This window comes from Tamandua tetradactyla, chromosome 7 (assembly GCF_023851605.1).
Source record: "Tamandua tetradactyla isolate mTamTet1 chromosome 7, mTamTet1.pri, whole genome shotgun sequence".
In the NCBI taxonomy this organism is placed as follows: domain Eukaryota; kingdom Metazoa; phylum Chordata; class Mammalia; order Pilosa; family Myrmecophagidae; genus Tamandua; species Tamandua tetradactyla.
The window spans coordinates 60,541,143-60,562,836 of NC_135333.1; the positions used below are offsets into that span (position 1 = coordinate 60,541,143).

General features: G+C 49.0%; 1 protein-coding gene across 4 annotated transcripts in view; it reads left to right on the forward strand.

The window, feature by feature from the left end:
* Positions 1-21,694, forward strand: part of MICAL3 (microtubule associated monooxygenase, calponin and LIM domain containing 3) — a 191,721-nt gene that overhangs the window by 156,503 nt on the left and 13,524 nt on the right. For 3 of the 4 annotated variants that reach the window (XM_077169549.1, XM_077169550.1, XM_077169548.1), the window contains 8 exons: positions 2,237-2,350; positions 3,153-3,299; positions 3,838-3,920; positions 5,078-6,911; positions 7,309-7,403; positions 11,638-11,688; positions 12,843-12,953; positions 13,815-13,908. In XM_077169549.1, coding sequence (XP_077025664.1) covers positions 2,237-2,350; positions 3,153-3,299; positions 3,838-3,920; positions 5,078-6,911; positions 7,309-7,403; positions 11,638-11,688; positions 12,843-12,953; positions 13,815-13,908 — 2,529 coding nt within the window. The remainder of the gene's footprint in view (positions 1-2,236; positions 2,351-3,152; positions 3,300-3,837; positions 3,921-5,077; positions 6,912-7,308; positions 7,404-11,637; positions 11,689-12,842; positions 12,954-13,814; positions 13,909-21,694) is intronic. The other variant, XM_077169551.1, reaches the window with a different exon arrangement.

A 21,694-nucleotide genomic window follows, 5' to 3' on the forward strand; every position in this document is an offset into this window, starting at 1 on the left:
CATCTTAACCAGAATTTAATACACCCCTTGAGCTGCATCTCTTTCAACATCTGCTGCTGTTGCTTGATTTTTCTCACTTGTTTGTTTTTTGATCTATGTGATGATTGTTTCTCTCAGGGTACGCCAAGGAGTGTCAACTCCTTACCCTTCTGAGTCTACAGCAGGCATTTCTTAGAATAAACTCTTAAGCAAGAGACCCACTGCAAGGCTGGGACTCCTAGAGCTTTGCCAGGCCTGAGAGTCCTAAGTAGTAGTCTTTGTTGTGCTTACTTCGTTGTGCTGGCCAACACAAGTATAGAATTTCCATCTCTCTGCCCAGCACTCACAGATTCATCCAGTAGACACAGCGGGCATCACCCGCCCAGGTTGTATTTTCATGGAGCCTTTAGCCCACCAGTCTCTGAAGAGTCCATGGCGGGCCAGATGACCAACCCCTCCCACCCTGCAGACAACCTGTTGACTGGCGAAGGTCTGTGGGAAAAGAGGCCACCAAGCCTTCTCATAAATGGCGTAGTTCAATGAGGAACTCAATATCAAAATACGAAGCTTAGGCATGAGTAGGGAGCCCTGAAGAAATAGGTACTCGTGGGTGGGGGAAAAATCCATCCTGTGGGTGGGGATTCTGTTTGTGCCTCATGATGGTGAGCCTTTTAAGTCACAGTCCCTAATTTTTTGATGAACAGTCTTCCTCAGTGACCAAAAGCTCTGTCAGTCCACAAAGCTTATAGATCCATGGCAGTGACTGAGTAGCTTTTCCCCTGAGTAGCATTTTCCCAGCTAATGCCATTATTGCAGACCCATCAGCAACTCTGCATCTCAAAAGGAGGAATGTAATGTTATTTGCCAACCCAGAACTTACCCCAAAAAACTGCCATCTGTCCTATAACCTGTACTCCATGTCTGTTTCATATAGTTCTCCAAAAACTCATTCCAGGCTGTCATTTTATTATTCATAAGCTATGAATAGAAGATAAGTCTCCAGCTTAAGATATTATTAGAGGAACAAAAACTTGTGGAACTACTGCCTAAGTCAAGAAGTAAAATATTGCCACCATCTTCCCAGTGGCATCCCCTTCCCAACCCCCCCACCCCCTCCCCCCCCCCACACACACACCTTGAGGTAGCCAGCTGTAGGATTTCTGCCAGCTCTGGCCTTAAGGCTCTGGGTGCATTGGCATTCATCTGTGCTAGGAAGAGGAGACTTCAGGTGTTCTGGTGGCTATGTGGCCTACCCTCTCCCATTTTAGGAAATGCATCCAACTGTGCAGTTCATTCCTCTGGCTGTCCCTTGGGCTTTGAGCCGCAGACTCTTGTATATGCACATCACAACATAAGCCTGGTTCCTGAAGTAAGAAACTTCAGGAGTGAAAGGAAGATGGCCATGTTTAGAACTCCAGAAGAGACAGACCCATGGTGCTCTGACGGAGGGGCCCAGTTGATAGCACTTGTTCTTCATGGCACCCTCTAAAGCAGCATTCAGTGTCTCTCTCAAGTGCTTCCTCTTACTCTAAACTGCAAGTGTGGGTTCTAAGTGAGCAAGGATGTGTGTGTGAGAGAGAACTGGCTTTTCAGAGAAATGAAGTTGAAATGTGTGTTGCCCTCACTTTGTGGTGCTGAGGGGCCTCTTTCAGTTCTACACAGTGAATGTTACGTATACCCCTCATCTCTTTCCCTGTGCTCTAACCAAGTGTCCCAAGCAAGGCTGCCGCCTCTGCCGGGTGAGAGGGGAAGTGCCCTCCAGGGCCTTGCTGGTCACTCATTGTGTGTCATACACACACACACCCATGGTGGCAGGGATGCCAGATTGAGCAAATGGATCATCTTGACGTCAGACTCCAGCTTTGTCAGTAAAAGATGGGAGTTAGAAATGGCCCCCTTGAGGTGGGTAGTTGGGAAGTGGTCTGCACACTGTCAGGCTTGGAGAAGTAGCTTTTCTCCTCTCATCCTCCCCAGACTAAAGACTCTTGCAGTAGCCTCTGGAGGAAGAGAGGAAAGATGACCAGGCCCTGAGCTGTACAGGGGCCCTGTGCCCTCTTCAGCTCCCCACTATGCCTTGGTCTGACTGATTTCTGCTGTGGAGCCCAAATCCAGACACTTCAGAGTCACTTCCTCCCTTCTCCTCAAGGTCTTCCCAGCCCTAAGAGCACTGGGATCCTTTTCAAACACCCGTAGAGGCAGGCTGTCTGTCCATCTGTCTGTCTGTCTTTTCCGTTCTTTGAACATTTCTGCTTTACAGTCCCATTTGATGAGAATGACCTGGAGGACGATGTGGACTCGGAACCTGCAGAGATAGAAGGGGAGGCAGCGGAGAATGGGGACACGGGGGACACTGGTGCTGAGCTGGATGATGGTACGGGGACCCCAGAGCCTCCTCTCTCTGCCCTGGTGAAGCCCTTGTTCCTCTGTGCGGAGCAGGGCCAGGGCACACTGAGCTCAGGGAAGATCTAAAATATATGTCAATGCAAACACAAGATGCTATCAGTTCCTTCCTTGTTCTGCCTCTCACTTGGGACATGTCCTGTCTCACCTGTCCCTCGGCCGTCATTCAGCGTAGCTGTTCATTAATGCAGGTGGAGAACTCCAGCAGATTGGAGGCCTCATACAGAGCCTTTGGCCTAGTAAATGCCTCCTGAAAACTTGATATAAGGAGATGGTACTTCACAAGTTACAGTGTAGTTAGCAGGGAAGGAGGAGCAGGATCTCCTTCAGTCAATGAGGAGATTGGCAGCAGGGAAGGCTGGGTTTGGGGTGGGGGTAGGGATTCAGGTGGTACACAAGGCCCTGAGGCTGGACTAGTCTTCCCCGGGTACCCCAGTGTTTTCCTTTCCACCATGGTCAGTGTGTCACTGTTGTGGTTTGTAAAAAGAGGTTGGAGTGCCACAGGCGCTGGTGAGACCACCATGTTGGAGAGGATACTGGGCTCCGGCAGCGGGGCTGGCATGCCCTCAGAAGCTCTTAAGGGGCAGGAGGCAGGGTCTGTCACCAGGGCTGGGTGGGACTTGAATTACACATCCTGGTCTGGATGTCCAGCAGACGTGAGGCCACTGGCCATCTGAGGTGACTGTGGTCTGAGCAAGGTGGGAGCTTAGGGAAGGAGCCTGGTCTCACTCAAGATGTGCCCTGGGTTCTCTGCTCTCCCCACCCTCCGCCAGATCAGCACTGGTCTGACGACGTCCCCTCGGACACTGAAACTGAGCTTCGCTTGCGGCACCAGGAAGAGGTAGAAGCAGAGCTGGAGCTGCAGGTGTCAGAGAATGAGAGGGAGACGCCACCTCCCACACCAAAGGGACAGGAGAGAGGTGAGTCCGGGTTCTTGGCAGGTAAGGTGGCTTCCAGCATTTGTGCTGAGAAACACAGAAGCATGAGTATGTGATACAAAGGGTGAGGCCCTCAAGACAGCGGGCTAGGTGCCACACCCCTGCCGTCCATGCCACAAGCTCCTGTGGCTGGCTTTGGCCAGCAGTCCCTTCCCGTGTATTATTTGGGGATAGGAAAGGGTAGTTGGTGCATCTGAAGATGTAGAGAAAGACTATAAACCTGAAAGAGTTAACATGACACTGATAGTTGTACTAACAAAAAGTAGGAAAGGAGGGAGTGCTCTGGGAAAACACACTCCAGGACTCCCCTCATTTCTGTGGGAACCTGCTCCCTCCAGAAGAAGGGCCTGAGGAATGACCCAGGAACATGGCCGGAGCCCCTTCCTAGGGGACAGTTACCTCATCTTGATCCTCTGACTGCTTTCCCCCCTCTGTAAAGGGCCCCCAAGGGGGGTGTGCCCTGCGAGCTGGCTGGATGGGATGGTTTACTGTCATAACTTCCAGTGTCCGTTCCTTTCAGGGCCCTCCCAGGCCTCCAGCCCCATCCGGTCCCCCCAGGAGCAGGCTGTTCTTTTCTCCCTGGTCCGCAGCCCTTTGGCAGAGGTAAGGGTTGGGTTGGGGCTCATGGTGGGGAACAGAGAGCCGATGGGGCCCAAGTGCACATATCTACCTCTCCCTCATCTTAGGGCCCTTGGTGCACACTGTAAGGATACGATGTGAGGGAGCCTCCTAGCCTCATTTGAAGGAAACCTAGAAAATATTCTCTGCTCCTCAGTGCTTTCTGGAGCTTTTGAGAACAGGGGGTGCCTTAGGGCTCTGGCTTAGTATTGTAGCAAGGAAGCTAGAGGTTCCCTACCCACCCCAAACCTTAGCACCCACTGCCCCCTTCACTCTTTTTGTTGTGTCCATAGATCTTGCCTTTCTTAAAATCAATTTGTTTTTTTTAATTAAAGCAATAATATCTGTGAAATCATTGGTTTGATATGACAGGTGCACTTTTTTCTTCATGTTATGCTACAATGAACGCATGACTATTAAAAATAGAACTGCTTATCCCAATTCCCAAGACATGGGAAGAACCCATTGGACAGTGCTACATATAAGAGCATCATGCTGTGCTCTGTGGATCACAAGTGGGGAAATGCTCTCTGGAGGAAGGATCTGGGCAAGAGGCCAGAACTCAGGACCCAGATCTGCTTATGATTTGGTCTTATTTTAGGAAGTGTGTAACTGTCGATGATTTCATCTGTGAAATGGGTGGGGGTGGGGGGCATTCTGAGACCCTTTGGTGGGGTGACAGAAAGATTTGTGTAAGAGTTTCTGAGGGAATTTTTGAGCTTCTAGAGGACAATTTGATTATAATACAGACCGTAATAAGTCACTGTCTAAAATCTTACAGTGTCCATCCATATTTGCACATCAAGGACCTTGAGCTCTGGGAGTCTGTGGTAGGAGACAGAGAAAGCTGAATTCATTAGTTCCTTGGGGCCAGTGTTCATTTCATTGGACTGAGATTATTGGGTATGTTTGGGATGAACCAAACCCTGAAGGCTCAATCTGTTCAAACTAAGTACAGTGGCCAAAAATGGAGCAAACAGTATTTTTGCTGGAGCCATTTGAATAATAGTTAGAAGGGGAGGAGAGAGGAATGTATTTCAACAAGCACAGTTCCTTTGGAAAGCAAGGTCCCCAATGGGGTCTTTGCTGATTGTTAAGACTCTGCCTTCTAAGCAGCTTCTGTTCACCTTCCTTCTCTGTAGGGGGCCCAAGCCCCATTTGCCTCTGTTGCCAGCAAGTTGAAGTCACCAGAGGAGTGCCTTTTCCCTGAACCTTTGCTCCCTGAAGAGAAGCCCAGTGCCAACATCCCAACCAGCCAGAAGCTCATGCATTCTCCCATCCGATGCCAGCCGCTGGCCCTGCTGGACACCAGGGCATCCCCTGCTGCAATCAGCCCTCCGCCAGTGTCCCCGCCAGCCGCCCCCACCAGCCCCTGTGCCCAGCTCCCCATCTGCTCCCAGCCTCAGCCTGCCTCCGAGACCACTGTCCCCTCGCCCACTACATCCCCCATACGCTTCCAGCCAGTCCCAGTCAAGACATCTACCCCCCTGGCCTCCGTCTCTGAGAAGAACCAGTGTGAGCCCAGGGACAGGCTGGACGAGGCTCTGAAACGGACTGACCTGGTAGAGGAGTTTTGGGTAAAAAGCGCGGAGATCCGCCGCAGCCTAGGGCTCACCCCTCTGGACCGGAGCAAGGGGCCTGAGCCCGGCTTCCCTTCACCTACCCTCCAGCTGGCACCCCTCAAATCCTACCTGGTGGAGAAATCCCTTCAGGACGAGGGCCTCCGTCTTCTAAAACCTCCACCAATCCCTAAAAGGCTGGGCATGCCCAAGTCAGATGGTGACCAGCCTTCTCTGCCAACCCCCAAATCCCCGTCTGACAGGGAAATGAGAAGCTCCCATGATGAGCGGAAGGACCTGTCCAGCAGCTCGGGCCTGGGCCTGCATGGAAGCTCCTCCAACATGAAGACTTTGGGCAGCCAGAGCTTCAACACCTCAGACTCCGCTATGCTCACACCCCCATCCAGCCCTCCTCCTCCCCCTCCTCAGGATGAGGAGCCCGCGACTCTGCACAGGAAGCCCTCCTCACCTCACGAACATCAGGAGGCTGAGCTCAAGGCCTCAGCTGTCCCACCCCCACTTCCTGCTTCCTTCATGCGGCCCCCCCGAGAGCCATTGCAACTCCCCCGGGAAGAGGTACGCAAGTCCTTTGTGGAGAGTGTGGATGAGATCCCCTTCGCCGATGACGTGGAGGACACCTATGACGACCAGACGGAAGACTCGAGTCTGCAAGAGAAGTTCTTCACGCCCCCCTCCTGCTGGCCCCGCTCCGAGAAGCCCCTCCACGCAGCCCTGGCCAAGGAAAACGGTAGGTTACCCACCCTGGAGGGCAGGATTCTGCCTCAGAAGAGGGTGCTGCCCTTAGTCTCTCCTGAGGCCAAGGAGCTGGCTGAGGAGCGCATGCGAGCCAGGGAGAAGTCTGTGAAGAGCCAGGCGCTACGGGACGCCATGGCCCAGCAGCTGAGCAGGATGAAGGGTATGGAGATGGTGGCCGGGGCCTCCAGGCCCCACGGGAGTGGCTCCTGCAGGGCATCCCTGGCCCCCTCAAAGGGCAAAGAACTCAGCGTGGAGCCTTCTAAACGGCCTGCTGTCAGAGGCTATGAGGAGCCTGCGCTGATCCCAGAGGGCACCAGTGAGGAGGTCCTCTCTCCTCCCTCTGACTCAGGGGGCCCAGACGGGTCAGTCACCTCATCTGAGGGCTCCAGCAGCAAGAGCAAGAAGCGGTCGTCGCTCTTCTCCCCGCGTAGAAACAAGAAAGAGAAGAAGTCCAAAAGTGAGGGCCGGCCCTCCGAGAAGCCCAGCCCAAGCCTCCTGGAGGAGGCCGCCACCAAGCCCAAGTCTCTGTGGAAGTCGGTCTTCTCTGGGTACAGGAAGGACAAGAAGAAGAAGGGTGATGACAGGTCGTGCTCCAGCACCCCCTCCAGTGGGGCCACGGTAGATTCTGGGCATAAGCAGATGTCTCCCATCGTGAGAGCAGGTACGTCCATGCCAGGGCATCCCAGGCAGACTGTATGTTGGGCCGTTTTTCGTGGTCAGGGCTGCCCAGCTCAGGCGCGTGGTGACTAGGCCAGGGCTCACCGAACACATTCCTCCTTAAGAAAAAAAAATGCTGGAAACCAATTGAGAGAGATTCTGGAGGTTTATACCCTTCCTCAAGTCCCAGCATCCCAAGGGTGGGCCTGGTTTTGAGCTTAGCGGGGTCAGGGCTGCCAGGAAGCACCAAGCATGCCACCTTGGGGGCACCATCTGTTTAGTGTGAGCGCCCCAACCCTGCCTGGGATCTAAGCGTGCCGACTGCCATAATCAGAATCGGAAGAATTCAGGGTGCTGCTTGGCTGCTCCCTGCCCTGACGCCTTCCCTCCCACTCCCCCAGAGCTGCAGTTTCGGCGCCAGTTGAGCTTCTCTGAGGACTCCGACCTCTCCAGTGACGACATCCTCGAGAAGTCCTCCCAGAAGTCCAGACGAGAGGTATGCGTGTCCCACCGAGGGCCAGAGGCCTTGACTGTCAGTCTTCATTCAGTGTCTGTGTTTGATGAGAAGGGGAGGGAAAGCCAGCCAAGGGCAAAAGTAAGTGCCCTCCTGAACCCCTGGCAGGCAAGTGGGCAGCCCCAATTCAGGCTAGGCCTGCATGAAGATAGGAGAGCCACATGGAGGGCCTTAAGGGAACAGCAGGGGCGTGGCTGCCATGGCAAGAGGCCCCAGGTCTAGCTCTTATGAAGAAGACCAGAAATAACCCATGCACAGAGCCTCAGTGGAGTTTTAGGAAGCAGCCTGGCATCATCCAGGAAGTCCCATGTAGTGTCCACTGCTGTCCTTCATACCCACACAGAAGGCCTAAAGGGCTCCTGGCCCAGTGCCAGGATGGGAGAGGATGATGGATGGGAGGGTCATGCTGTGAGGCCAGGTCACTGAGGAATGTGCCAGTTTGTCCTGCCTGCTTTGTGGATTTATGGCTTAGAGAAGATCATCTGATATTAAAGAAAGCAGCCAGGACACTGGCCTGGGCTCTGTGCAGTGAGTGGGTTTCAGAGCTCCAACTCAGCCCCACACTACCGCAGGCTTAGGAGAACACACAGCCACTCTGCTCTCTGTGAAGCCCTCCTCCGTGTGCTGGGGGCCGCTTTAGGTATTTGTTCAGCCTTGACTTCCAAAGGCTTCCAGAACCTTGTCCAAGGTGGTCAAGTTGGAGGAAGAGAAAGAGCATGTTTGTCATAGTGATGGGGTGGCAGCAAGGCAGGGGTGGCCCTGGAAGTACACACCCCTCTCCACTTGACTCCAGGGCCACTTCCAGGCTTCCTTGTCCTCCCTTCTTTGAAAACCTCCCCCAGAACATTATGAATCTTCTCTGTAAAGCTTCCCAGGGTTGGGGCTTGAATCTGCCTGTTGGTCAACTTCCAGGGAGCCTTGGACCATTCATGGGCTATAGGACCAGCCAGGCAGGGCTTGCAGGCCTGAGCCCTACATGCCTATTCAGTAAAGACTACCCCTGCTGCCTATTTCCAGGGCCCTTCTTCACCCAGTCCCATAACCTAGGGGCAAGCTGGTCATTTTTCCTGTCATATCATTCTAGATTCATGTGTCTCCTTCGGCCATTATAATGCTAGCTCTTTATCCACCCTCTCAGGAGGGTCCTGGAAAGCCTGCCCTCTCTCTCTCTGTCCCACCCTGGCCATCTACACAGCCAGGCTAACCCCGAGTAAAGGTATGGGTTTCTGTATGCTGTCTCCCAGAGGCCTGGTTTCATGATCCTTGTCAAGCTTCCCCAGGCCATAACATTGTTAATCTGAGTATCTATATGCTTGAGTCCTCACACATATCCTCATACAGAGCTGGTGGCAGGCCTATCAGGAAGTCCCTGGAGCTCTGCAAAGCTCACTGTACCTCGGGGCAGCCATGCCCAGGGTCAGCCAGCCTGTGTCATTGGGGCACCAGTTTCCCAGCCATGGTTGCTGTTGTGCTTGGGTCTTATTTTAGTTTGCAATATACCAGAAACGGAACAGCTTTTAAAAAGAGAAATTATTAAGTTGGAAATTTACAATTCTAAGGCCATGAAAATGTCCAAACTAAGGCATCCAAAGAAAGATACTTTAACTCCAAAGAAAGGGCCAGTGAAGTTTGGGGTTTCCCTCTCAGCTGGAAAGACACATGGGGACGTCTGTTAGCTTTCTCTCCTGGCTTCTTGTTTAATGAAGCTCCCTTGGGGATGCTTTCCCTCCTCATCGCCAAAGGTCTCTGGCTGTGTGGGCTCTGTCTGCTCTTTGCAAAATAGTTCCCTTTTAAAGGACTCCAGTAAGCAACCCACCACGAATGGGTGGAGACACATCTCCATGGAAATATTAAAAAAGATCCCACCCAGTAAAATTGAATGAGGATTAAAGAATGTGGCTTTTCTGGTGTACACAACAGCTTCAAACCAGCACAGGTCTCCACTAATGAATGAAACGTTCTGCCTAATGCCGAGTGGCAGACTGTCCTGGCAGGCCTGGGAGCAAAGGGAGCCCTCTTTCCCACTATCCACTTGGCCAGCAAATGAGATGTGCACTATCGTCTAGATCCCTTCTACCAGAGTGGTGTCAGAGCACTCGTGCTCCAAGTAGAGCCACAGCAGAACACCAAGGACTGTACTAGTCCTGGCACAGCTGCCCAACATCGACACCGACCTCATTTGGGCTCGGTGGGGATCGGGCACCCATGTTTTCAAGGCAGAAAACCTAAAGCAGAGAAAGAGAACAAAAACAACCATAAGGGACATTTTAGGGGCAATGGAGGATATTTGATTAAACCACATAAACAAATTCCACATTATCAAATTAATTCCTTGCAAATGATAATAGTCCTGTAGTTACATTAGGATAATTTCCCTGTTCTAAGGAAACCAAACGTGTGGTAAAATGTGAGCATTTGGCAGGTCTGGGTGAAGGGCATACAGGTCTTCACTGTCCTGGTTTTGTAACTTTTCTGTTTGAAGTTTTTCAGAATAAAACGTGTAGGGAGTGGGGGACCAGAAATGAGAATGAAATTTTAATTGATTCAGGAGGGTAGGCTCTTGCCAACAGTGCTGCAGTTCTCTGTACCAGACTTCACTAGGACAGCACAGATAGGTAAAGAGACCCCATTCCTGAGGCAGAGCTTTTGTCTTTAAAAAACAAAAAAATAACTTATTTTTTTTAATTTACTAAAGAAAGTTAAAATAAAACATTTTTAAAAAAATTCACCTGTAGCTCTGTCAACAAGAGATACTTCATGTAACCTCTTTTCTTTGCTTCAGTCTGATTTTTAAATATGACATATATGGCTGCTTAAAAACAACAAATAGGCAGGATGTCAGATCTACCTGGGCGATCGCCTATTCTCTCTGGCAGCTCCTGTCTCAGCTCTGTGGCCGAGGCCCAAGCTCAGTGGCTGTCAGCAGAGCAAGGGCCTATGGTGCTGTCACTCTGGGTGCTGCCTACCACCCCCAGATACCAGGAAACCGTGAAGATGAGGCAGCTGTGTCACCCACCCTACCACCCCCATTTTCATATCAGCCACAGGTGAAGGGTGTTAAGTGCTGTTCCTTAGTTGTAGTTACTTTGTTCCTATGGAGTTTTCCACATGCTGCTTGGGAGATCGTTTCTTTGTTTTGTTTTTTTAAGTGGCTCGTTCTAATAATGGAATTCTCCCTCTCCTGGTTTATGGGAGCAGTGGGCCAGGCTTAATGTTAAATGTCTGCCAGGAAGCCAACTTATTCTTCTCTAGGCCAGTGTGCTCTTGAAATGGATGTCTACACAAAGTAGTCCACACTAGTTAGTCCCCATGGGGTTGGCCCTCCAGGTGGTGCCCTGATGGGCAGACAAGCCATGGAGGCAGCAGGAGCCCGCAGTCCACCCTGAAGCTCTCATCCCCCATCCCATAGGTCCTCCAGGCTCCTGACACATGCACTCCCCACCCCCACTTACTGCCTTTTGGCCATTAATAGCTTATTGTCGCCACCCACATGTGGAGGGCTGGCAAATACAATTAATGCCAGCCCTCCAAGAAGCTCTGCTCGTGGGTTATTAGAAGAAGAAATCAAAGCACTATCTGAACTGTTTTTGGTGGACATCAGTTATTTCTATTATTTGAGCTCCCTTTCATTGTGTATGATCAAGAAGTGTCCACCTGTGCCCTGACCCAGGGAGGCTTGCTATGAACCCCCACCCATTGGGCCCTGGGCAGGACACTCCTGGCCCTGCCAGTACAGACAACCTGCTGGAAGAAAGCGTTAGCTTATATGCGCTGCATGGCTGTGGTCTGTGTCCTTGTCTCTGGTGGCTTTCGGGTAGAAGAGGCAGTTGGAATTTTCACAAGGAAAAACAGCATCTGTAGTACTATATTTAAACCCCTTTAATTTAAGAATATATGTAAGATAAAGAGGAAAAAACAGAAAATTTGGAGGATAGGGAGGAAGAAGTTGTCACAGAGGTGAGCAGAAAAGTAAACCTCTGCCTTATTCAGGTCGCGGGTAGGGGGCCCTGATGTGCCTTTGCCAGGGTTCTCATACCCAGGCTCCTCACTCTGCAGAGCTGCGTAACTTTGTATGACATCATCATGTGTTCTAGTCTTGTGCATTTGTTTTAAACTTCTGATTTCGCTCCATTTCTATTTGTTCTGGTTTTAATTTTTTTTAATTTTTATTATTATTCCTGTTTTGTTTTGTTTTCTGTTGCTATCCCCTTAAAAGTCGATTTATGTACCACCCGCCTTGGCATTCAGGAGCTCCCATGCGTCAAAGGTAGTGTGTTGTTCCTGTCTGCTGGCCCATTGCATGTGCATCTGTGATTAACCCCAGAGGGCCTGCCGGCCCCTCTAGCCCCTCCTCACTAACTGAGCTCACCTGTGCATGGGGCCTAGCGCACACTGGCAGCAGAACTTTCTGCAAGTGTATAACTAGAGAGATTGAGCCCTGCTCTTCTGGCCAGCTGAAAATGCCTCTGAATCGAATTTCCAAGGCTCCTTAACATCTTGTGAAAGTTTCCCCTTACTGTTTTCTTAGAGGCTGTGAAGAAAGTATGAAGAAAACAGATCCCCCACGTTTGCCTCTCTCTGGCGGCCCAGAGTCATTTCAGAGCGTCCGGCAGACCCTGAAGCATTTAGAGCCCTATGTTGGCCACAGCCTTCAGTGTCCCATCAGCTCATTTGCCATGGGTCGGTCTCTATCCCTATGATGGCCCTGGCTTGGCCAAAATGGCCCTAGCCTGCCACATCCTCCTTTGTGTGCAGGCCCAGAATCCACCTGAGCCCATTTCCATAGTAGATGGTTTGGGGTTTACCCAGACTTGAAAAGGAAGCACCCCTGTTTTCCCTACTTCTTAAAAAAGCCTCACCAATTCAATATCATTTAACTGAAGAAATGGCTTTTAATACCAAACAAGAAGACAATAAAGGATCCCAATTTTTCATTTTTCCTTTCTTGCAAGCTTTCTAGGAATAGGAGGCTTGGGAAAACATCTTACCTTATTGGTAAGAGTTGTGCTCTAATTACCCCTACCCATCTTTTAAAAGAGCAGATGTCCTTATATGAGAAGCAGGTGATCTCCAAGAGAAAGGGGAGTGTCTTTGTCACCTTAACTTACTAACGGCCACTCTCTACCCTGCCTGCCATCCTTGTCGTGGAGGGGCACTGGTCTTCTTATGGCCTTTAGACGCATCTTCTGGCATCAAGGGCCCCAGCAGGGACCAGGGGAAGGGGTCCAGCTGAGCTGCAGGTGGGGAGCCTGTCCCAACTCCTGCCCGTCAGCTGCCTTTGCCTCCCCCTGTCCTGCCCCAGCTCCACGAGGGCAGCTTGTTTGTGTGTCATGTTAGGAGTCCTCAATTCCCCTGCCAGCCACACTCCCAGCCACTCGGGGCTATGTGCACAGGCTGAGGAAATATCTGTGTTCTCCCCAGCCAAGAACTTACACAGAGGAGGAGCTGAATGCTAAGTTGACCCGGCGTGTGCAGAAGGCAGCAAGGAGACAGGCTAAGCAGGAGGAGCTCAAGCGGCTGCACCGAGCCCAGGTAAAACACCCAAAGGGTGGGAGCGCACTAGGGAGTCCTGAAAAACTCACAGCAGCATCTTTCCCTCTGCCCAGCTTGTCCTCACCACCATGAAGAAGGGTAAGGGAGTGGAGCAGAGTTGAATGGGCCCCCTGTTGGAAATCACTTGCACCTGAGAGGACAGCCCCAAATTCTCAGGCCATAAGCCTTTGTTTGGCTCAATGCAACTACACAGGCCCCATTTCTGTGCAGCTGTTACAAAATGGAAAAGGCCAATTTTTGAATGTCCTCAATTCCGTAGTCTAGAATAATCATTGTGAAGTCACCTTGTTCACTTGTAAGAACTAATATCTAAAGTTGTGTGTCCTCCCATGACAGCCTGTAATGGGCCTGGAATTTCATGGGAAGAGATCAGAGCCTCTGTCTTCAGACCTCCTAGAGTATAGGCCATTCCAGATTTTTAAAAAAATTTGTAGAGATGGGATTCCTGCAGCCCAAGAATCCAACCTCTTCTGGTCCTTTAGCAGTCTTACTGTCAGAGAGGCCTTGGGCTACATTGCACAAATTCTCCTGCAGGAGTTACCACCACTTCCTTTCTCGTGGCTGCAGTGGAGAGGGGCCAGCCACTCCTCAGTGTATAACCAACCACCTGCCCTGTCATTCAGTGGGGTCCATGATGTCTGTGCAGCTAACCAGGCTAGGGTACAAGCAGTTGATCTTCACCCCAGACTCTGAGCATCATGCCATAACTGGAGCCTTTTCCAATTTAGTTACCTAACACATTTTTCTCCATCTTGGTATTTGTGCACAAACTGTAGGACTCCCTGAAAACTAGGAGGTAAGAGAGGAATTGGGTGCTGATCCCATTGTGTTTCATGGCAGATTATCCAACGGCAGCTGGAGCAGGTGGAGGAGAAGCAGAGACAGCTGGAGGAGCGAGGAGTGGCTGTGGAAAAGGCGCTCCGGGGTGAAGCAGGTACTGTCTTGGTTTGTCTATGAGGAGATTTGTTCCTGAAGGCAATGTCCCCTAGCAGGCTGGTTGTAGAATTGCCTCCTCCGGCCCTAAGTTCATTTTTCAGCAGGATTTTCTGTATCCCTTCCTCACTGAGATCTGGGGCTTCCTGTTAAGTCAAGGGAAAGGAAAGTGCCTCTTTAGGATTGCCCTGAGCTCAGACATGCTTGTGAGCCCTCGCTTAGGGTTCACCTTTACCTGTGGAGCAAAACCGCCATCTGTTTCATCTATGGGTGGCAAGTTCTGGCTCCCTCCTCTCTTTCTCCTCTGACCCCCACCCCACCACCATCTTCTCTAGGAGAACATACTGAGAACAAGGGAGATTGTACCACAAGGAGCCATCACAGAACTGTACCAAGCAGGGCCCCATCCCACCCCTATTTCTTGTGTCCTTCCTGTTCTACCTCACCTGCCTGGTATGTGAGGATGCTCCCACAGCTTGCCCAGTAATCTGGGGATGGAGCATATGGCCCATCTCAGTGCCAACCCATTGTACTTTGTGACCCCTGGCCCTGTGTTTCCTAAAGGACAGTCACCCCAGGGCAGAGCGGAAAGGCTCAGCATTCCCTGAGGAGCTGTGAGGGCTCCTCACTGTCCAAAAACCATGCTTATGGGAGGAGCTCTAGATCGTGGTACAGTCACACCCTCCAGAGGAACCTCATGGGCTTGGGCACCACACGAGGGGTGTGTGCAGAGAAAGCAAAGATATACCTGAGTCATTCTTGAGGACCCAGGAAACCCTCCTGGCTCAGGACCTTGAAAACCCCGGATGCCCCTGCTGTAGCCCTGGCCTCTGGCATGTAGTGACTGCTGTTTTCTCAACCTTTCATGAGTCTCAAGCCAGTCTCTGGATGGGAAACTTCCACCTCCTTATTGAGAGCACAAGGCCTACAGTTGCAATATTCCAAGAGGCTAAGAATCAAGAAAGGTGGTGACCCCTTTTTCCTGCTTCTGGTGTGGTGGGGGTGGTACATCTCCTGGCAGACAGACTGTGAAATTAAGAACCAGAAAGAGCAGCCAGTAGTAGGCCCAGCTGCTGCTGCCACCTGAGCTTACTAGGAAGTTGACTAATAGCCTGGCTCCATGACTCATGCCTGCTACCAAGTTAAATTCATCTGGTTCTGCAGACCTGAAGTTCATGAGACTAGGAGTAGGGAGTCAGACCTTCAAGGCATAGAAATTGCAGCTTAGCAGTCAACTAGTGATGACCTTCAGGTGACAAAATGACCTGGGGGAGAAAGCTGAGGATGTGACTGTTCTCAGATTTGTGCCTCATCTAACACTGGACTCACTGCTTGAAGCCCAGACCACCAAGAGAAATGCAAAGACTTGAACCACTGAGCCTCCAAGAAGCCTGGGACGCATAGCTACAAAGGAGGACTGACCCCATGTGTTGAATAGTGGAGATTCAGGTGTACTTAGAAGGATCCCAGGTTTCCATGGACCCATGGTGTCCACCTCCCTCCTGGAGACCTCCTCACCTCATATCACCCCCTGCCCTGCAAGCTCTGGCTTGATCTCCTCAGTTAGGCCTGTCCATTTGAAGGCCATTGGTCCTGACTCAGCAGAGATGCCCTGTGCTGACTGTGACAAATCCCAGGGCTCTGCTTTTGTTGTTTTTCTTTTCTGGCTTAAGACATTAGGAGAGAGCCTGGGCCCGCCATTCCTTCTTACATTCCCCACAATTTTCTTCTGCCAAGATGGAACTGACAGATCTTTTAGCACACAGAGAAACTTCACAGTTGCTTCTACATTTCACAGATTATACCCTCAAGGAAGTACAGCATTCTCCCTGCCTTGCTCATGAGGTGCTGGTTTCCAGGTGGCTTACCACCTTTTAATGGTTTCCTAAATTTAAAGCATCCTCCCAACCATTGACTGCCATGTAGTTTGAGCCTGAGATGGATTTCAAGGAGCCCTTCTATAACGAGCTGTGTAATTCAAGCTGCTGGCTGCCAAGGGATCAAGAAAACAGAACACTGGCACTGAATCTTGCCAAAATCCTTCTTACTAGTGGTGGGTTTAGTTAAATACATTTTTTTGGAACTTTTGATAACATTTTTATTTTTGAACCATTCAAACCTAGTATTTATTCAAAAATGAATTAAACACTTTTAAATGTCTAGGGTTTTTTTTCCCCCTCTTGGTTTTCTAGTACTTATTACTAATTTATCCCCAAACTCTCTGATCGATTCTCCCTCTCAGGATAGTCAAACTCATCAAGTGGTCTGGCAGTTGCCTTTTTCTTGGTGACACCTTTCCTGGAGCCGTTCAGCCCTTTGCTCTGATCTGCCTTAGTTGTTCTTCTTTTTTTTTTTTTTAATTTTATTTTTTTGAATACCAAAAAACACCAAACAAATGCAAACATTCCTATTTTGATCATTCTGTTCTACATATATAATCAATAATTCAAAGTATCATCATATAGTTGCATATTCATCATCATGATCATTTCTTGGAACATTTGCATCTATTCAGAAAAAGAAATAAAATGAAAACAGAAAAAAAATTATACGTACATACCCCTTACCCCTCCCTTTCATTGATCACTAGCATTTCAATCTAGATTTATTTTAACATTTGTTCCCCTATTACTTATTTTTGTTCCATATGTTCTACTCATCTGTTGACAAGGTAGATAAAAGGAGCAACAGACACATGGTTTTCACAATCACACAGTCACATTGTGACAGCTGTATCATTATTCAATCATCCTCAAGAAACATGGCTACTAGAACACAGCTCTACATTTTCAGGCAGTTCCCTCCAGCCTCTCCATTACATCTTGAATAACAAGGTGATATCTACTTAATGCGTAAGAATTACCTCCAGGATAACCTCTCGACTCTGTTTGGAATCTCTCAGCCATTGACACTTTATTTTGTCTCATTTCACTCTCCCCCTTTTGGTCGAGAAGGTTTTCTCAATTCCTCGATGCTGAGTCTCAGCTCATTCTAGGGTTTTTCTCAATCTCTTGATGCTGAGTCTCAGCTCATTCTAGGATTTCTGTCCCACATTGCCAGAAAGGTCCACACCCCTGGGAGTCATGTTCCATGTAGACAGGGGGAGGGTGGTGAGTTTGCTTGTTGTGTTGGCTGGAGGGAGAGACCACATCTGAACAACAAAAGAGGTTCTCTTGGGGGTGACTCTTAGGCCTAATTTTAAGTAGGCTTGACCTATCCTTTGTGGGATTAAGTTTCATATGAACAAACCCCAAGACTGGGGGCTCAGCCTGTAGCTTTGGTTGTCCACACTGCTTGTGAGAATACCAGGAATTCAATTTGGGGAAGTTGAATTTTCCCCCATTCTCACCATTCCCAGAAGGGGACTTTGCAAATACTTTTTTATAGTTAAATGCATTTTTGTAAATATGTGTACAACCAGGAGTTCATCTGAGTCCATGGTTTTTAAGCTTGTTTTTTAGCTGCAGAACCCTTTCTACAAACCAAATTATAAATTCAAGTTTAAAATCAGTAAGAATTATTCTAAAATGTTAAGATACACAAATTTGAAAATACAGGTTATGCTTGAAAGCTGCAGATGTTAATAAGCCTCAGCACCCAGTATATTCTTGGGGTACAAAATTGAGAATATCCTGACTCACACAGGTGGTTGCTATAATTTTTTTTTTAACAGCTCATTTAGAAATGTCAGGATGTCTGTGGTTCAAATGATCTAGATGCTAGAAGCATAAAGGCAGGGACTTAGGAAAATTTTTCACAGTTGAATCACGAACAAATCAAATAGCAGTTCATATTCCTTACAAGAGACAAATCCCAGACGAGAAGCTCACAGACATGAAATAAACACAGGAGTCAGTTAAGTTCAGATATTTGACATAATGTGTTCCCCACACATTACAGTCAAGTCTTTGTATGTGCCAGGAGCCTACTCTGAGCCTACATCTCACCTAGCAGTGGCTAGCCAAGGGTATTCTCTGCAGGCTTACACGAGCACTATACCTGCTGACCAGAATTTAAAGAAATAACATTTCTTTCTTGCCATGTTGCAGGGAGCTCCTTTTTCAGAGAGGGCAGAAGAAACTTAGACCTGAGTGCCTCAAAAAAGCAAGTTTACCTGGCAGCACAGATTAATGTGCTGTGGGTCTTCAGTGGGTGAAAAGCCAGCACATAACACATTCGCACTTAAACGTTTCCCAAATGAGTTAAATATCCTTATGAATTGTGTATTTGGGAAGCCCCTGGAATGCCTGTTGAAGAACCCTAGGGTTCCACAGAACACAGTTTGAAAATCATGATCTAGCCTAAACTCCTTCCTTTAGGCAAGGCTGCACCAAAAGGTCTCTACTCAGAGACAAGCTTGACAGCTCTCTTGGCAGATTTCCCCATGACACCTTTAGGAATGTTCAGGACACAGTGGTTTCCACCATAAGAATGTATTTCTAAACCTGTTATTCTCCTTTTCCTGCTGTGAGCATTTTGTTTCCAAGGCTGGCCTCCATCTCAATTCCCACTGGCCCTGTTCCTGCTTGACCATCGCTGAGGCTGCCTGGGCCTCTTTCCTGCTTCTACATTCCATCCTTCTTGTCAGCCTTGCTGAGTTTGGCCAAGCCCTGGCCGATGTGACCCCTTTATTTCTGCAGATAACCCTGGGTCTTCCAGCCCCTTCCCTGGAACCGCACTTGGCCTCCCTCATTGGTCTCAAGCTTACGTTGCTCTCTGAAGGAGTCGGACTTTGTTAGCCAAGCTGCCTTTCCAAAGATGAAATCTGGCATGCACCTGCCTTCTCACTGCTCTCAGCTTGTTTACAGTGGGTGTACATCCATACCGCCAGGATGGGGTACAGAGCCTTTGGGCCAAGGGTGAGATGGAGATGGAGAATCTAGCATTATCTCCAGTCATAGGATACCCGGAAGCCATTCCAGGATTGCATTCTATTTTCTATCATGACTATCTTGAAGGGAAAACCCTCAATGTGGAGCAAAAAAGACTGCCAGGATCAGCATTCATATTGTGAGGCTTGGCAGAAAAAAGGCAGCTTAATTTTGTTGTGCTCTATGATTGTGTGTGATTCTGGGGAGTGAGGACGCCTGCTCAAGAGCTGAGTTTCCAAAGACCTGAGCAGTGCCCACCCTTTGTGAAGAGCTCACCATCCTGGGCAGTGGGCAGCCTGGGGGCAAATGGTGGGGAAAGAACTGTATGTGTTTAGTTACAGCTAATTCCCTGCTTAAAGAGAAGGCTGGCTGACATTGAAGGCTCAGACCTTGAATGAAACAGGATCTCCTCATCTCAAGCCCACCCAGCAAACACAATTCTGCAAGGAGTTTGACATATTCACTGTTGCAGTGGTTTGTGTGAATTCTCAGGAGGACTCTCTCCACGTTTGATTCTGAGGATTAGTGTCTGAGCAGAGTTTTTGCAGGAGGCTTATATCTTGCCTCCAGCCCCTCAGCCTAACTAAGGAATTCAGAAACTGAGGAATTGGGGAGCCCCTGATCTGCCCTGAATTCCAGTGGGTTGGGGTCCCATTCAAGGCCAACGCCTCCATCCTGATAAGAGGTATAAGCAGGAATTCCATCATTATTGTCTGTTGACTCCATCTCCAGCAGTTTTTAGTTAATTCCCCTGCCATTTTGAGGCACATATGTAGTGTGTATGATGCACGGGTTACAGGAAGTTGCATGCGCTCTAGCTGTTCTCTTCACCCTCTTGCTGTGTGTAATGCATCACATCATTGATTGCTTTGGGTGTGGGGGCACAGGAGGGTAATTTGCTCTAGTAACTCTCTCTTCACCAATTCCTTGTTGTAGACTATTGGGGAGAGTCTTATTACAGTGACATCATCGACTTGCATCTGGGTGGTATGTATAGCAGCATCTGTTGCTAACACTAACCCCGCTGACACCCTGTCCTCACCCGCTGTCCCCAATCCCTGCTCACAGACAACAAGAAGAAATCAACCTGATAACCAACTGGCAAAAGCACTGGCCCTTTTCCAGCTCAAAATGGAGCAGCGTGCAGGATCCTCCCCACTGTCCAGAGAATCTAGGGGGAGATTTGTGGTAGCTTTTGCTGCCCAGGGTTATTTTAATTTTTCATAACAAAACTTCACCAACCCCAACTCATCAACCACGCAGCCTAATCCCATAATATTGTTTGGTTGTTTGATGGTAGCAGTTCTCTCTCTCTCTCCAACATGACTTCTTCCCTGATTCTCTTCCCTCCTAGCTTGTGGTGTCAGGTCTTAGGAAGCTGCCTGCACAACACACGCAGGAACCAGGCATGTGAAGAATTTGGCCTTAGCCGTTTTCAGTAGGGTATCCTCAGACTTCTATGGTATCCAAGGGCATGGGCAAGGCTTCATCGCTATGAACTCTGTCCTGGTTCACTGAACTTGGGTCTATGCTGACAGATGCCTCCAAGGATGTCCCTCAGTCCTCGCTCTGTCCTGGGACTGACTTTGCAGTTCTCTTCAATGAAGAGAGGCAGAGACCAAGGCACTGGTTCGCAGATGTGGCTGCTGGACCAGGAGCAACAACAGCAGCACCTGGGTTACTTGTTAGGAATGCATGTTTTAGGGCCCCACTCAAAACCTGCTGAATCAGAAACTCTGGAGGTGAAGCCCAGTTATCTGTGTTTTAACAAACCTTCTAGGTGATTCTGATGTCCTCTAAAGCTAGAGTACTACTAGCTGAAAGGGATTGAATATTTTTGACGAACAAAACTCAGCATTTTTGTTAACTTAAAGAAATGAGCAATCTCTGAGTTCTGTGTCTTGACTGTGGGCAGCTTTTCTCCTGGAAAGCAGCCGTTTTGTAAAGAGAAGGACCAAAACAGCCAGTGCCAAGGTTAACCTGGGACTATGGCATCTCCTTGGTACTCCTTCGTCCTTGGTCTGGCCGTTTGACATTTTCATCTTCTCTTGGAGGCTCCATGCCTAGAAGTGGTCTTAAAAAGAAGTGCTGGCAAAGATACCTCCCTCTCGTTTTTGACTCTAACCTCATCCTTTTAAAAGAGTCATTTCTTGACCCATTCATTAAAAAGTAAAACAAAGCCATAATTCTGTGATTCCTACTCTGATCAGTACCATATCCTTAGACTACCTGCACCAATAAAGAGCTGGGGCTTTTGGCCTTGTTGGTTAGGTTTGACTATTGCTGGTTTCAGCTCACTGTGTTCCCAGGCCCTGTGCTCCCAGGGATTCCCACCCCTGAAGAGACTCCTTCCATGCCCCAAACCTTGTTGTGCTCACGGGCATACATGTTCAGGCCATTGGTGCTGTAAAAGGGCTGATGCTTGCATCCCAATTAACAAATCCTACCCATCTCTGATATCCTTGACTCGTTCCCTCCTCCTCTAACACTCCCTGGGGATGTTTATATCAATTTTATATGAATATTGACACGTGAAAGAGTTTTCTAAAGTCATACTCTGTCAAAACCCAGTTACTTAAAAAAGCATGTTCACCCTTCCCTCCTAACTCAAGATACTATTACAACATGGATTGCTTCATATGTGTCTAGTGGGGTTTTTTCCTTACTGTTGTTATGCCCATTGCCCATCTCAGCATTCATTTATGAGTGATAAAACATAGTTGGCTGTTTTCATTTCTAGATTCTTTGATTCCAGGTGTGAGTTTTTAGATTTAGAATTCTGAAAAATTCTAGGGAAAACTGAAATAAGTAGAAAAAAGAAACTCATTGTGTCTTCCAAAGTATAAAAATGCCCCACTATCAAGCACCCATAGCCCCTGCCACTTAGTTCTCATTAGCTCATCTTATCACTTACCC